At 41.0% G+C, this 16,432-nt stretch overlaps 1 protein-coding gene across 1 annotated transcript in view; it reads left to right on the plus strand.

The window, feature by feature from the left end:
• Positions 1–16,034, plus strand: part of paplna (papilin a, proteoglycan-like sulfated glycoprotein) — a gene marked incomplete at both ends in the record, with an annotated part of 28,463 nt that extends 12,429 nt beyond the window's left edge. The window contains 19 exons of the mRNA XM_079261697.1: positions 260–383; positions 477–603; positions 740–805; positions 3,513–3,717; positions 4,213–4,389; positions 4,517–4,667; positions 5,414–5,494; positions 6,067–6,265; positions 6,544–6,628; positions 8,153–8,276; positions 10,376–10,787; positions 11,977–12,135; positions 12,224–12,351; positions 13,951–14,005; positions 14,081–14,227; positions 14,448–14,575; positions 14,820–14,928; positions 15,588–15,763; positions 15,893–16,034. Of these exons, the coding sequence (XP_079117823.1) occupies positions 260–383; positions 477–603; positions 740–805; positions 3,513–3,717; positions 4,213–4,389; positions 4,517–4,667; positions 5,414–5,494; positions 6,067–6,265; positions 6,544–6,628; positions 8,153–8,276; positions 10,376–10,787; positions 11,977–12,135; positions 12,224–12,351; positions 13,951–14,005; positions 14,081–14,227; positions 14,448–14,575; positions 14,820–14,928; positions 15,588–15,763; positions 15,893–16,034 (2,795 nt within the window). The remainder of the gene's footprint in view (positions 1–259; positions 384–476; positions 604–739; positions 806–3,512; positions 3,718–4,212; positions 4,390–4,516; positions 4,668–5,413; positions 5,495–6,066; positions 6,266–6,543; positions 6,629–8,152; positions 8,277–10,375; positions 10,788–11,976; positions 12,136–12,223; positions 12,352–13,950; positions 14,006–14,080; positions 14,228–14,447; positions 14,576–14,819; positions 14,929–15,587; positions 15,764–15,892) is intronic.
• Between the last annotated feature and the right edge of the window lie 398 nt (positions 16,035–16,432).

Here is a 16,432-nt window from a genome sequence, read left to right on the forward strand (position 1 = left end):
AGTTCAGAGTAATTCTCCCACACTGGGGCTTTAAGCTGCAGGATTGAAATCGTGTGAAAAAAATTGTGGTTTATAGCCCAGAAATGACAGTATGTGGATTTTATCATTGTGGAAAATAAATTTAACTTCAATTTAGTATCAAAATAGCCGACATTGGCCTTACTAGGGTGCTGTTCATGCACCAAAAACAACAGGATTCTCATGGTTAATTGAGCCATTGTTTGGCCACTAATACACATCTACTGCTTCATCCTCTCAGCTGATCAGCCAAGAGCCTAACCAGGGAGTGGAGTATGAGTATTACCTTCCAAATGGACGCTCCAGGGAGGGCTACTACTGGAGCTATGGATCGTGGTCCGCTTGCAGCAAAGAATGTGGATCAGGTCAGGCTGCAAACCAACGTGGATCATTTTCTCCTGCTGTAGAATAAGGAGGACACTGAAAAGTGACGACTCAGCTCTTTTTCTCTTCATCAGGCTACCAGTCTCGGTTGGTCTTCTGCACCATTGATAACGAAGCCTATCCCGACTATCTCTGTGCCTCTCTGCCAAGGCCATCATCTAACCGTACATGCAACCCTCAACCATGCCCACAAATCCGCAGGTAAACATTGCTCACGTTACCGCTAGTTAGCATCATACAGAGTGAATTATTTCATTTTAAATGCATGGATCATAAAAAAATAACTTCCACAGCAGCCTTTTTTGATCATTATTGATGTGTCATGACTGTCTAAAAGGATGGCGCACCTGTATCCACCACAGTTGTGGAGATCCTCAAAGAGACCAACAGCTTATGTGTTCAGGTAACCCTGGGTCGGTAGTTGTAGTCAAGTTTAGCTGACTGTAAACACAGGGGGAGATTGAACTCACAAAGCCAAAACAATTGCAGAATCTCAGGAAGTTCACTGTTTTAGCCATCATCTTTATTGATTCTTACATTCATAGGGACATCTTGAAAACTTAAACAAGAAAAAAAGGAGCTAAAATATCCCAAAATTTGAACAAATATCAGATTGAAATCACAATCTCCCCCCGATAGGTGTGTTTATTCACAGTAGAAGCCTGTTCCTCCATGTTGGATGGAAATGAAGGGATGGGATAACTGTCCAGCTCAGAAATCTTCTTTTAACCATTTAATGGTCTTAAATTTTACTGGGTTTATTTAAGGAATCTCCTCAGGGAAACCCAGCTGGAAAGTAATTTTAAGTCTCCTGCCTCATTAAGCCCACAGTCTGTGGCATCAACACTCGATCCCTGAGCTGGGCTGCTGCCTCATTGCTTCACTAAACTGTGAAACTTTCTGTCCCTGTCTGTTAACATCGCTGTGTGCTGTGAGGTGTGTGTAGGTTAAAGGATGTCATACTGGGATTCTGCGTGTTTGAACTGGACGCAGCAGCAGCATCGCTGTAGTAAACAGCTGTAGCTTCAGTTAGTGACTCTGGCATTTCCTGCTCCTTTTCTTCGATGCTGTTGCTGCTCAGAAACCTGAGATGTTTATGAAGTTCAGGTGTTGCTAAACACAACATCATCATCCCAACATTTCCACAAACATAAGATCAGAATCAGATGCTAAATTCGGGGCAGAGGTTTGTTTGATGAAATCTGATCTTGCTGGTAGTAAATAGAGCTTCTAGGAAGATTTTCAGCTGGAATTTACTGAAGGCTGCAAATCTGACTGTACTCTTTAGAAAACATTTTTCATAAACCAGTTAATGTAGTTTAATTGCTTTTGATTTGCTTGTGATGAATTTAAAAAAGAAGAGACTGAATAAAAACCACCGCATTATTTTCTCATTGTGTTGCGTTTGTAGGGTTTCATTTCAAAATCATCTAAAAAATTTCATTTCTACTCAAAAAGTTGGTAAAAATCAAAGGTTGGTAAAGTCTGAAGAACTTAAAAATGGGATTGTTTTTATGGGGATGTTTGATATTGGCTTTTTTTCTTTTTTTACTGCTAACGGTGATTAATTTACTATATCGATATAAACTAATATTGATATACAGTATGTGGAGTCCTACTCCCTAGAAAAAAATAAACTGAAACATTTCAGGTAACTACGATGGCAATGGTTGATGCCAGTTTGGACGTTGCATAAGTTCCTCTGTCATTTCAAATGGCAACATGCTGATGAGTTCCAGTTCCAGTCCTCGAAGGTCACAATCCTGCAGGTTTTTGATGCATCTTTACTCAAACACACCGACTCAAATTAATGAGCCATTGTGCAGAAGTTCATAGGCTGTTTGAGTCATTTAATTTGAGTCAGGTGCGTTGAAGCAGGGAAACATCAAAAAACTGCAGGACAGTTGCTCTCAAGGACCTGACTATGACTTACACCCCTGACTTGATGATGATCTCATCAATTGTGTGCCGATAAACGTCTAACTTAATGTGTGAGGTTGGTTCACAAATGTGGATCTCACATTATTTATCGCAAAATTTGCCAAACAAACACGAATATTGTTAAAACTATACGTAACATTTGTCATATTCAGAGGTTTTGAGTTATACGAGACTAGCTGAGTAGTTTGATGCATAAAATGTGCAAATTGTGTAAAAAATGTGTCAATAAAAAAAGTAAAAACCAATACTGATAATTTCTGATATTACAGTTTAATGCCAGTAGTGGCCGATATCTGTAGGCTGATAACATCTAGAAACTTTTAGTCTAAGTTTGCTAATTAATGTAGTTTATTGAGCAAAAATGTCAACAATTCTAAGTTTTTCAAGTTTATTATATCTCTCCTTTCTTTTTTTTGTCTTATTATAAAGTGATTCACACTTTTTTCGCTGTTTGCTTGAACAAAACAAGCATTTGTAGGAGTAAATCTGAGTCCTAGGAAACTGAAATAGGCATTTTATTCTGGAATAAAAACCACTTTAACCCTTTCAGTATTGCATACTGATGATGAGATCATTATAAATCTACAAGATTTGTTAAGATGTATAAATATGAGTAACCAGTGTGTTGCCACACAAAGAGAAAAAGTTTCAGGCTTTCCTAAAAAAGCCAAAATAAAACATTTTGAGAATTGATATGAACGCTAGTATAATCTATGAACATTATCTCTGCAGAGCACAACGCAGATAAAGTGAAGTAGAACACATTGAAAGGTTTCAGTGCACACAGGCTAAGCAACGTCTCCAAAAGAGCCATTTTGGCTCCATCTGTTCTCAAACTGAGGAGAGCTGTTTTCAAAGGTTTAATGCTTTTGCTGTTTAATTTCTCATTAATTGGTTATTTATTTTAACAAATACTTTGTACTTATCATATCATCCCATATAATCTATTAATGGTTCTAATTCAATGCTGGGGCTCCACAGACCGTGAGATGCCAGAAACAAGCAGCAGAATCTCATTCAAGAAATGATTTTTTTCTGGTTTTGTAATGAAACTCTTTCCATTAGTTGTGTTTTTACTAACTTAGCCTGTAGTTTGTCAGAAACAACAGCTGATTTTGTAAAGAGACTGACCCCCCCCCCCCCCCCCCCCCCTTTGGTGCATCTCTCAGTTGGAAAACCGGCGAGTGGAACGCCTGCTCTGTTACCTGTGGCGGAGGCTCTCAGGTGCGCAGCGTGCAGTGCATCTCTCACGACGCTTCTGGTCCCCGTGTGGTGCAGGATGCCATTTGTGCTGCCTATGTTGCATCCCCTCCTTCTCTACAGACCTGCAACATGCACAAATGTGCAGAGTACCGTGTGACTGGATGGAGCGGGGTGAGTAACCCATCAGGCTAAACACTGTGACGATATGCTTTTATCCCGATTACGATTTTTTGGGTGCCGATTCTATTTAAATTGCAATTCTCAAAATTCTTTGATATTGCTGATTTTCGTCGATTATAAACCCCAAAAAATTTATAAAACCTTTTTTTGCTAATTTTTCTTGATTTCAGTAGCCAGACCATCATTCTGCTGCTATAATGCCCAATAAGACAAGTAAAAAGATCAATAAAACCAATAAAAATGACAAAAATCTATAGTAGATTAATTTTATTTCATTGAAAAAAAAAATCGATTTTTTAACAAAAAAATTGATTTTAAAATTGTGAAACAAAAGAATTCCGATTTTCGGATTCTTTTTTCCCACCCCTAGTAAACGCCGTTAAAACATGATCCAGACATTTGCTTTGTTTTTTTGTTGCAGTAAGTCACTGCACAGCTTCTGCACTGACTACAAGACATGAAACGTGTTAATGTGTGTGTTTGCAGTGCTCGGTAACCTGCGGTTCTGGTGAACAGACCAGACAAGTGACCTGTGTTGGATCAGGTGGTATGATGCTGAACCAATCGTCCTGCAGCACTCTGCTACGTCCACCGTCCGTCCAGCCGTGCCAGATGCCTGCCTGCCCCAAACAGATCCGCTGGCACGTGGGAGAGTGGGGACTGGTGAGCAGGAAGCACACGTGCAAGCAAACAGGGGCACATTGATACGTTTATGGAGGCATTAAGCTGAATTTTATGTCTTTGTAACAGTGTTTTTGAACTGCGTCTCCGAATCGTGTCGTCTCCGCAGTGCTCCAGGAGCTGTAACTCCGGCTCACGAGAACGCCAGGTGATCTGCTCAGACCAGGACAGGAACCTGTACCCTGTGCGCCAATGTAACGGCCACCCCAGACCCTCCAGGATGGAGCGCTGCAACACCCAGGCCTGTTCCAGTCCACAGGGTGAGCACACGCCTCATAAACTCTTAAATGAGACTTTTTGCTTCTGTGTTTGGCTTTTTATTCTTCATGCTGTTGAGCAGAAATGAACATAGTAAACATTTAAATGCTTTCATTGCTTTTCATTGCTTTCAATGCAACTCAAACAAACAAACTTAATTGTGAATATTCAATATTTCTTATGAAGAGAAAGTGGTTTGTGGATGTCGCTGTGGTCTTATCAGGATGGCAGAATAAACTGTTTTAGCCAAAGTGAAGAGGATGCAGGTGAGAGGTGAAGTGTTGGAGTCTTTTTTCTGCACTGATGGACTTTTAAAGCTGTTCTTACACATAGATGCATGTTTGCTTTCACTTCAAACCTCTACAAGGGATCAAGTGCAACAAATCCTCATATATCCTGTCATACACACATTTTTATACATATTGTTCAACATGTGTGTATAGATACAAATATACGGGTTAATCCAGCGTTCTGCTACGTGTTCTTTCAATGTGATCAAATTAGCACATTTTTACCCAACTAACTTAATTTAATTAGCTCATTTCTGCAGACCATTTAATAAAACTTGTAAATAGCTTGTTGCTGCATGCAGGGTTATGATTGACAATGCTTTTGGTACACACTACCTATCGTTCTGTAAAGAGCAAAAGAAGAGAACAATTACGGAGTTATTGAGAGTGCAGGAGGAATAAAGATCCTAAAACCACAAATCTGATCTTTTTTTACTCTTGTCTTTGTTTGTTTACAGTTGTCCCCAGCATCCAGGACCCACGAGGACATAACAGCACGCAGTCCGTCTTCCTGCCTTACATGCCAGATCATGCAACAGGTTAGTTTCCTCTGAGACCGTCTCCACACAAACCAGGGATGAGTCTGCAGTCTTCAGAATAACGTGATAATAAACTCTTGAATCTTCTATTAATTATCCAGAAAGGGAAACTGAATGAAACAAACCACAAAATCTGACAGACTGAAGATGACTTCAGGCTAAACCATCATGGTTTAGCCGGATGCATTCATGCCCCATCTCTTCCTCTGCATCTCCTTCTCTCTGCTGTCACTTTGTCCCCACCAGCCCCCCCCACCCACCCCCTGCCATCCCGGCTCAGCCTGTCCCAGCACTAATTATCCAGGCCTGATTGACATGTTTTCAGGACTCTGTGGGCATTGTTGGCCTGATTAAAATATTTCAGACGCACTGAACTATGCTGGTACTGGCTGTGGTGTTTCTGGCATTTCCAGCACCATGTGCTGTCCCAGTGCTCTGCAAGGTCGAGTTTGACATCTTTAGTCTTTAAGTCTTCTAAAGATTCATTCTGATCTCAGTTTTTACTGCTTTAATTAAAAGTAGTTTGAATATCTTTGCAATGTCTGCTTTTAAAAACATACATACAAATTCAGCCCACAGGCCAGAAGCAAGAGATCCCAGCCAGACCAACGCAGTCCACGACCCTCACAGCACCGCCCCGGCTCGCCACTGCAGCCAGTCTTATTACGGCTGCTGCCCAGACGGACGCACTTCAGCTGGGGGCCCTCAGGGTCTGGGCTGCCCGCAGGCTCCAGCGCCCACTCCTGCCCCACCTTCCTGCATTCAGACGAGGTATCCACCCCGTAGCATGTCATTGCCCTGGGGTTGAGGTTTCAGTACACATGCATCTGGTTTTAGTCCTTTGGGTGTCCCGTTAATGACTGGGAGCACTGTCACCACCCACTATGCATGACCAGAATAATTCCTTCTAACCATACTGTGGTTCAAGTTGTCTGAAAATTGTCAAACTTGGGACATTTTTGTCATTTTTGGCCCTTTTTTTTAATTTTTTTTTTTAGTGCAGACTGTTAAATTGTTTGTACCTGCTTTTCTTTTCTTCCTGGTGACAGTTATGGTTGCTGCCATGACGGCGTGACGGCTGCTCAGGGCCCCAACAGAGAGGGCTGTGTGGAGTATGTGGCCCCTGCACCCACCGTAAGCACATATATGTACAATTCTTACAGCTTTATTTCACATGTGAGCAGGATACAACACAGAATGCAACATTTTAAGAGGAAATCTAGGAATAAAAAGCCTTTTACTTTCTTTATTTTATTTTGAACATTTTTATCCTTAACACTCTGGGGATGCCGGCATCGTCGGCGATGCCAGGGACCATGTTGTGTTTAATTGAGCATAGCTTTCGACCAAAAAGACAGAAACTTACTTTTCCCCCCGTCTTAATCGGGAGACTCCGGGCTTTCAGACGGTAGTTCCAGCATCACTGTAGCCCTTTCATAGGTGATACAGTGTTGTGTCAAAGTAGGTGTTCCAATCAGAGCCTTTGTCTTTGGCACATGACACGTGTTTTTGTCCAATCAGAGCCTTTGTCTTTGGCACATGACACGTGTTTTTGTCCAATCAGAGCCGATGATGCCTCAGGAAACGCCTCCAAACAGTGTCAATCACTCTGCATCGTGTCATTAGCAGGCGGATAGCTGCCTTCTGTATTTACAAGGCCGATAAATTATAAAAACAGCTTTTACTCACACATACCATGCGTAATTGCTCAAACAAACATTTGCATTACTCAAGTAGTTTATTTCAACATGAACGACACGACGGCGTCGTAACAGATAACTTGGTAACAGATACAGGGTGTGCAGCTGAAAGCTGAAACCCCTTCAGTACCTTTAGTCATGCTTCAAAATTATAATACTTTATAATTATAATAAGCAAAGGAGCCTCATTTACATAGCAGTTTATGATATTTCAATTAAAAAAAAACAAAAAACAAACAAGGTATAGGACATTAAGGGGCAGTGAAAGGTGGTGTTTATTAGCATTTAAACTAAAAAAAAAAGTCAGGCGAGGTTTATTTCTCTAAAATACCCTCGGTCCCCAGAGGGTTAAAGAAAAGCTCTAATGGTTTTAAAATGGCGCTGAAAATTGCTTTTGTCGTTGAATGTCAGAGCAGCTTCCTTCTCATTCGGTTGCTGGGATCTACAGAAAATGTTGCCTGACCTGCAGCTCTTTGTTTTAGTGATGAAAGCTGGGTAAGAAAGATGTAAGAAGAGTCTCACTGACTGCAGCAAAACGTTGCAGAGCCATCATCTCCATCTGGGCCAGAGAGATACTGGTGAAACTGGAGAATCAACAAGTGCTGAATAAACATGTCTAAACAAACTAAATCTATTTCTACTGAAGTTCAACATGTTTGGATGAGACGTAAAGGCAAACAGAATCTGATTTCATGCAACTACAGACAGAAACGAAGCTATTAGCTCGGCCATCATCAGCAGGTCTGACTTGTGGACATAAGTCTTTCTCAGTCTCAGTCTTTTCTGAGACTGCATGTTTACAGCAGAAATCCTGAGTTATGCTCATATGTCATTTAACACATAAAAAACAACTTAAGAACATCTTAATTCATTTAATCAGTGGGAAGCTTTAAAAATAGTTCACTGAAGTTAAAATACACTAAAAGTGAACTATGATATAAATGTCTTGTCTCCTCAGATTTCTTCTCTCCCTACTGAGAACGCTGTGCAGTGCCGACTCACCACATACGGCTGCTGCTTCGACCGGACCACACCTGCACATGGACCGAACGGAGAGGGCTGCCCCAACCCACCCAACTACAGTAAGAAACATTATTTTATTATGATTCGGATCTTAAAGCAAACTGATTCTCTTTAAGTTTACTGTTCATGTTGGATTTGTTGTCATGCTGAGCGTAGGAAAAGAATAATGACTCTTTTACCCAAATTTCTATAAAATAAGTATTTCCTTCCTATTTACATGTATTATTTCTCACATTAACAGCAAATTATATTTAAGGGATGAAATAGCAGAAAAGGAAGTGAGGAGTTACACTTGCTGGTTACTTTATCTGGTCCACCTTTAATGCTTACAAAAAAAAGGAAGAGAAAAAGGCTGCTTTGCTCTTTTTTTTGTTTCTTTTGGGCTAAAATAATAAAGATCTATGGTTTTATAAATGAGATTGAGATAGCAGGTAATAATGTTGTAACAGTACTGAAATGTTCAAGCTATGAAAAAGATGACATCACCATAACGGAGCGGTAGCGAGCTTCAGGCAGGCTTATGGCCACAAAGTGGAAATAAAATTAGTTATGATAAATTCTTTAGGGTCCGATTCATGAAAAAACGAAAAGAAAAGTCAAATTCTTTTAATATGAATTTTATTTGGCCCTTTAACAAAATGCAAAATTTCCAAAATTTTTGTGGGGGATATTTGACATTTGTCACCATGTGATGGAGTCAGAATTATTATAGTGTATCTACACTATAATAATGCTGCATTCTGGTATCCAGTCGCAGGCAGAAGATTTTATACAACGGGATTTTGAGTCAAGTTTTTACCATAAAGTGATGCAACACGTCTCAGAAACTGAATGTATCACACTGGGCTCTACAGGGTTAATGGAACATCTGTTCTACCAAACAGGCTGGTAAAGTGTTCATTCTTCCTCTCATATTGCTATTAGAAACATTTCTTAGAGAATTTGCTCATAATGACATGATGAGAATCTCCTGTTCCACCTGGTGACTCTGGACGAATCCTCAGCGAGGCTTTGGTGTGTAAACCAGCTACAGTTGGTACTAAAGGGCCAAAGAAACGACCCCCCCCCCCCCACACACACACACACACACCGTTACACCACCAGCAGCCTGAAGCGTTGACACAAGGCAGGATTGTTCAGGCTTTCAGGTTGTTTCCACCAAATTCTCCCGCTTCCATCTTAATGTGGAGCTGAAATGGAGACTCATCAGATCAGGCAACTTTTTCTCCTTCTTTCCAGTTTTAAGGTGGACGTGTTGTTGTGCTCAGAGATGATCATTGCTTATTTAACTTCCTATTGTCTTCCTATCACCTCCAGCCAGTCAGTTCATTCTCCTCTGACCTCTGACCTCAAGCAGACAGCTGCTGCTCACTGGGTATTTTCTGTTTTTCAGACCAGTCTGTAAACCGTAGAGATGCTTGTGTGAAAACTGGCACATTAAAAGTCACTTAAATCCCATTTCTTCCTCGCTCTGATGCTCAGTTTGAGCTTCAGCAAGTCGTCTTGGCCATGTCTGACAGCATGGAGTTGCTGTCATGTGATTGACTGATTAGATATTTGCGTTAACAAGCGATTGAACATGTTGATCTGATAAAGTAGCTTGTACATTTATTTATTTATTTATTTCAAACTAAAAAAAGAACTTTTAAAAGAACAAATATTGGTTAAAACAAACAACAAATAAATTAAGCTTCTTAAGTTTGGAAAAGGGTTTTGGAAGAAGTTGGGCACTTATCTAGTCCAAAACCTCCTTATCAATGACACTGTAAAACTTTCACAGCATGAAAAATACAGTAATTCACATTAAATTTCATTACAATGAAACTTAAACAGTATACAGTTGTAATACACACAATAAATCATAGAATTCAACATACATTACTTAAAAAAATAACCTTACTGGCCTCATAACTTTTCATGATCTCATCTTTTATCATTGCTCACATCACGAACAGGCCTCTGGTTGGATGCAAGTTCCATTTTAAACCCCACAATGACGCTGTGCAAATATTGGACAAGAAGTAGAGATGATATTTCTGGCCTTATAATTTTGTCAGCTGATGAAAATAAATTGCTCCTCCACAGTGAGCGCCAAGTGCTGCTTTTCCAGGCTAACCTGTAAGATAAAAGTCTTTTCTTTTCTCTCCTCCTGCTGCAGTTGAGCGATCAGTCTGCTCCCTGCCTCGCGCTGCCGGCTCCTGCAGCGGCTGGGTACCCCGCTACCACTTCGACGTCATCACCTCTAAGTGCGCGCACTTCTGGTACGGGGGTTGCCACGGAAACAACAACAACTTCATGACCCGAGCAGAGTGCCAGAGGGCATGCCAGGCGCCTGCACCCAGCCAGCGGCGCCCACAGCAGGCCGCTCCCGCAGGACAGGCGACATCTTCGAGGTCCGACTCTGGGAGTTCACGCAACATGGGAAGGATTTTCACAGTTCAGGGAAGCTCGCACAGCGACACCGGCAGACAGGCCGCTAGCGCTGCCATAAACGCCCACAGAGCCAGAGTGTACCTGCGGGCTCGCCTTCCTTCATCATCCGCCGCTCAGCACACTGGGCCGGCTGCGAGGTAAGACGCCGAAGACACAGCGAGCGCGGCGAAACGTCTCCGCTGCAACCGCAACGCCACCACTGGCTTCATAACGCCGTTTCCAGCCCTTCTGATCCCTGCTGAAGGAGGCCAACTCACTGGGCCTCGTAGAGCCAAAGAGCGGACTGAAGGAGATCTAAAGACAAAACACTCGCCTCCGACGTATTGTGCAACATGTACAAATATAAACCTGCACACTCCTATAAGTGCTACAAGCTAACATGAAACAGAAGCAGAGTGAAGCTTTTCACATCAAAAATCTTTTCTTTTAGCTTTAAGACAAACTTTTTTTTCCAGTGTAACCGAACACTCCGGGGGTAAATGTGCACATTTTAACTTCAATGAACCCACAAGTAAATCTGGCTGTGGTCAGGAATACAATTTTCTTCAAACGCTTCAGTTTGTGTAACTTATTCTTTGTGTAGACTCTTTGGCGTGACGCTAGTGTAATCCACACTTATGCTTTCCAGCTGCTTTTAGCGCCACAGACTCTCAGTGTCACGTCTGCTTATGTAGCCGCACCTTTCTTTCCATTTTAACCTTTAAAAACAAACCATGAAACAACCTCACAGCAGAGCTAAATGTGCAGCGCCACTGCTGCATGCTTTTTGGACTCTTTCTGTTGTGTCTGGAGTAAATGTCGGTGCTTTTGTTGTGCCGGCTAACTCACCTTGGGGTCACCCTCTGGGCTTTGTGTTTCCATCCACATGTCATTAAATCAAACTAATAAAGCTTCTGCTGTGATACAGTCATCATGTGTGTGTCATCACTAACTTTCAGGATAGTCTGTATGAGTCACATCTTGGGGATATTTGGGGAGTTTTTTATGTTTTAGGGTATCGTCTTCATGTGTGTCAGCATCACTGCCGCTTCTCACACGTGTTGATTTGTAATGTCTGAGTCTGTTGTTGGTGAGGTCTTGCTTGTTTGTCTCGTCTTCCTTCACGTTGCACCAGTCTTTCGTCTTGATTTTCTTTCGTCTTCTGTTTCGTAACTTTGTTTTATTTTACAAACTCTTAAAGCCAGGTTGAAGGCTCTCTTTATGCTTTGCTTTGGGGACCAACAGTGGAGCATAAAGTGACTTTTTATTCTCCTCTGTCCTTCAAATCTCTCTCTTTCCTCCTGTCCTTTCTGTCTTCTTTCCTTTGGTCCCACCATGTTTCCTCAGCCTGACCCTGGGAGGCGTAACCATCGATAAGAACGACCCCGACACGGTGGAGGCTTTGGTTAGCCAGACGGTCGTGCTGCCCTGCAGGGTCAGTCCTCCTCCTTCATCCACCATCATCGTCGAGTGGAGAAGAGACGGCATCGCTCTGTCGACTCACAGGTAATAAGAAGTAGCTTGTATGTAGTTTGGGTTTCCATGGCAATGTTTTAAACTTTTTTTTCTCCCACCCTCTTATTTATTCTCTCAGGCATCACCAGCAGCCTAATGGCTCCCTGTTAGTTGGTCCTCTCATTCAGTCAGACTCAGGCTGGTACTTGTGCATGGCGACTCGAGAACGGGAGCGAGATCACCGCTATATCTACTTGTCTGTTTCAGGTAAATCTTGATTTATAACAGAAATTGAATTTACAATGCAACAAACTCAGTAGAATTTCTCCACAAGTTTTCCTCACGCAAAAAAAGGCTCACAGAGTCTTGTTTGCTTCTGCAGATTGGTCTGTGTTCTCATTCCTTCATGGAAAAACTCGATGTTTTCTGACTGGTTCAGTCTCCACAAACCATTTTGCATCATCTCTGTTGAAATTAATATGTCGACACATTTACCTAGATCTAGTCTGGATACACCCCAGGTGCAGTGTGGGTATTCAACATTAAAAGCTACCTGTAAAACTAGTTAAACGGATAAATTAAAAACACTCCAAACAATGAAATGGAAATCATTGGAAGTTTAAAAAACACAGATGAAGGTGTTTGTAATATAAATCTTTGCATCTTTATCTTCTGAAAACCTTGACTGAAAGATCTCAGATTGATTTAAATAAACTTTACCACCAAACAGAGCTGACCTTATTTACATAGAACTAAACTACTTAAATGAGACAAAACAGATGGTGTAGATATATTCATCACTTTTCAGATGTGATATCTGATCTTTAATACTTCATAATGGTTGCTAAAAGAATTCAGGATAACAGAATTAAAGTATCAGAAGAAAACATAAAATTCACCTAAAATGACATATTATCAGCACAGTTCTGTTATTTCCTTCTTATTAAATCACAAAAATTGTTAAAACAGGTGTTATTTTTTCATAAGTTCCAAACTAAATGTGGTGTTTTCTGTATTATTTTGCTTATTCCATTTTAAGGTCCCAGTAAGCTGGAGAGGCATAAGGTACATCCTGGACAGGTCGCCTGTCTATTACACACAACATTTAATTAGTTAAACACAACAAGGAAACAAATAATCACAATAAAACTACATAAAAAGATAAATATGTATAAGAAAAGACAAAAGAATAGTATCATTAGAGATTAAAATACATAAAGCTTTTTATTTAAACCAAAATTGATGATTATAAATCAAACTCCAGCTCAGTGATAGCAGCATTAATAAAGGTGTTTTTGTTCAGGTTTCTTTGGCACTTTAGGATTAAAACCTTCCATTCAGAGGGAAAAAGGTGAAAATTACTAAACATGTTCTAATCACATTGTGTCATGGAGTCAAGCTTTCAGATCTGCTTTGTGTAAATCCTGAACGATATAAACTAATGTAAACTTTTTACCACTCAAACTCCACAATAAAGGAAAACAGATTTCAGTCTTTCAACATTTTAAGTAATGATTTTCTAACATGTAGGTTTTTTAATGTAATTCTCTGACTTTGCTTTGCTTTGTGCACAGATACACTATGTCAACTCATCCATTCAATTTCATCCAACTTACATTGACTAATTGGGTCTAGATTCAGTCAAAACCCTAATTTGACCGACTTCAACCCCAATTAGTCCTCAACGCAGTTTCAGAAAGATTAGTGTGAAGCTCTGATGTCATACGTTATATCAGACCGTGCTGACCTTGAAAAGTTACCCAGTTTTTAGGCTTGACCGGCTACTGTGACATTACATAAGCACGCCGTCATACTCCAGTTGTGTGCATTCAGTCATTTGTCTGTCGGTTTTGTATTTGTTCATAGAGAGGTCTTCGCAGTTTGGTCCTACCCCACTTCCCAAAGATGGACCATTTCCAAGGTAAAAACACACAAAACCCGTGCACCTCATGGAAATGACTACAGACATCTTATGAGGTTTTGTTATGTCTCTCAGGTTCAGCATTGAGCGTTCAAGCTCTTCTCTAGTGGAAATGCGAACAGGACAAACTGTGCGACTTTCCTGCACCATCATCCCACCCTCAGCTCTACATTCTGTCAGTATCCACTGGACCAAAGATGGACGGACAGTCAGTGATCCCAGGTATTTAATTAAAGGCATTTTTAAACGTTACAAATAATCTGAAGGTAGTGTGAGGTTCTCCAAGAGGTGATCTTACTGCCAGAAACCAAAACCAAACAGATTTAAACTGAGTCACTTGAAATTTTATTGTGGTTGTTCCCCAGTGTAAGACCAAACTCCAAACAAAGATCATGCTAGCAATAAGATTTCCAGTGTTATCAAAGGTCTTGCTTTGTTTCAGGATTATTCATCACTCAGATGGCACCCTGATCATCGGCCCTCTGAGGGCTGAAGACTCTGGTGTTTACACATGTACAGCTTCTAACCAGCAGCAGGTGGAGCAGAGACAGCTGCAGCTCAGAGTCCAAGGTGAACTGGGTTCACACCTTAACATCTTGATAAAACATCATGTCAAGTTCACATCCTTTGTTTTTATTTAGTTGTTATTCCACAAAGTCACCAGCAGAGGGCAGCCATGGTTATTTCTTCCTGGATCTCCAAGTTGCATGAGAGAGAAAAACACTTGTGCCATAACTGAAAATCACAAAAGTATGAAATGCTGAAGGAAAAGGTTCACCGGTGGATCTTTTTTTTTTTTTGGTGTTTTGTCCAGCGGACCTGAAAATCACTACAGCGCCCAACAACGTCCAGGTGTCTGAAGGCAGCACAGCTCAGCTGCCCTGTGTGGTGTCAGGAGACAACGTCAACATACGCTGGTCCAGGTAACACCTCATGTTTTTGTGGTCATGCATAAAACTTCAAGCCGAGAATAAAAAAACATCACAATGAAATAATTCATGACTGTGAATCTCAGCTGTAATTTAAAGGATGCTGCTTGCTGCTGCTTCTTCTAGAAGAATTAATAAAACTCATCATAAAATATAAACATGGAGTGTTTTTATCTTATGATATATCTTAGTAAATGAAGAAATAGTTTGATTTTTTTAGTTAGGGTTGCTGCAACAGGATATTTAATACTAAACAGCACCTTTTGCTACTTTTCTTTTGATTATAATTTCTGGAAATGTTACTTTAGAACAAACTTGTGCTCCGTTAAAGCAACAACATAAGTCTAAAAGCCAAACATAAGTCTCTTTATCTCTCTCTCTTATTTCCATCCCCTAATAACTGTTGAAAGGGAGGTTTTTCCTTCCCACTGTCGCCAGTGTGCTTGCTCAGGATGGGAGATTGAGTTGGACTCAACTCAATCTGTTGGTTTCCTTATATAGGCTGTTATGAATTGGCTTTCATTATATTTTCTTTCCTGTCTGTAAACCGTTTTGAGATGGCATTGCCGTGATTTGATGCCATATAAATAAAATTGAACTGAAAAATTGCAAGAGGATTACAGAGTATTTCTCCTGTCTTTTCCTAATAACAGAAATGGCGTACCAGTTCGACCAGATGGGCGCAGCATCCTCGTGTCATCTGATGGCAGCCTGATCCTAAATAATGTGAAAGCCTCCGATGAAGGAACTTATACCTGTAACGCCTACACGGGCATCTACTCTGTGAGCGCCACAGCTGAAGTGAGGGTCATTAAAGACTCGCAGCCAGGTGAGAGCGCCCACTCAACTGTACTGGGAGAGCGGGAGTGTATAAAGTGATCATGGCTCTGGGGTTCATTTAGGTTGATGTGCTGGCTGCATGATGTAAAAAGACAATCTCTTGCGTCTGCTGCTGCAGGTGTTGATCTTCTGGCAGAATGTGTGGACCAGCCTGAGCTCGCCAACTGCAAGCTCATAGTTTACGCCCGACTTTGCTCCAACCAGTATTATTCCAGTTTCTGCTGCGCCAGCTGTGCCACGCATTCAGAGAAGAACGACAGGTTTGCGTGGCTCGGCTGAAGCCTGGGAGGGGGCATCACCGTGGAGCCTTTTCAGAGGACTTCACTTTGAAACCCTGAATTTCCAACTCTCACTTGCTGCATCTGCCAAAAGGACTCAAAACACTGACCAGGTTGTACAGCAACATTATTCAATAATGTCATTTTTCTTTAAAAATAAAAGGGACTGATTGGTGTAGACGTAGATAACCTGCCAGTTCTTTGTTCAGGGAGTCTGCTGCATTCCACACTGAGCTCTAGTGAATGTGACAAGACAATAAAAGTAAGTTATCTACTCACTGGACCTACGTGTTCTCTGTTTTTAAGAGAATCATGATGATATACTTGCCAGGCAATTAAAATAATGTAACTTGTTTTGACCACCGTTTGTGTTTTGTAAA

Source organism: Telmatherina bonti, assembly GCF_933228915.1.
Source record: "Telmatherina bonti genome assembly, chromosome: 22".
NCBI classification, from domain to species: Eukaryota; Metazoa; Chordata; class Actinopteri; order Atheriniformes; family Telmatherinidae; genus Telmatherina; species Telmatherina bonti.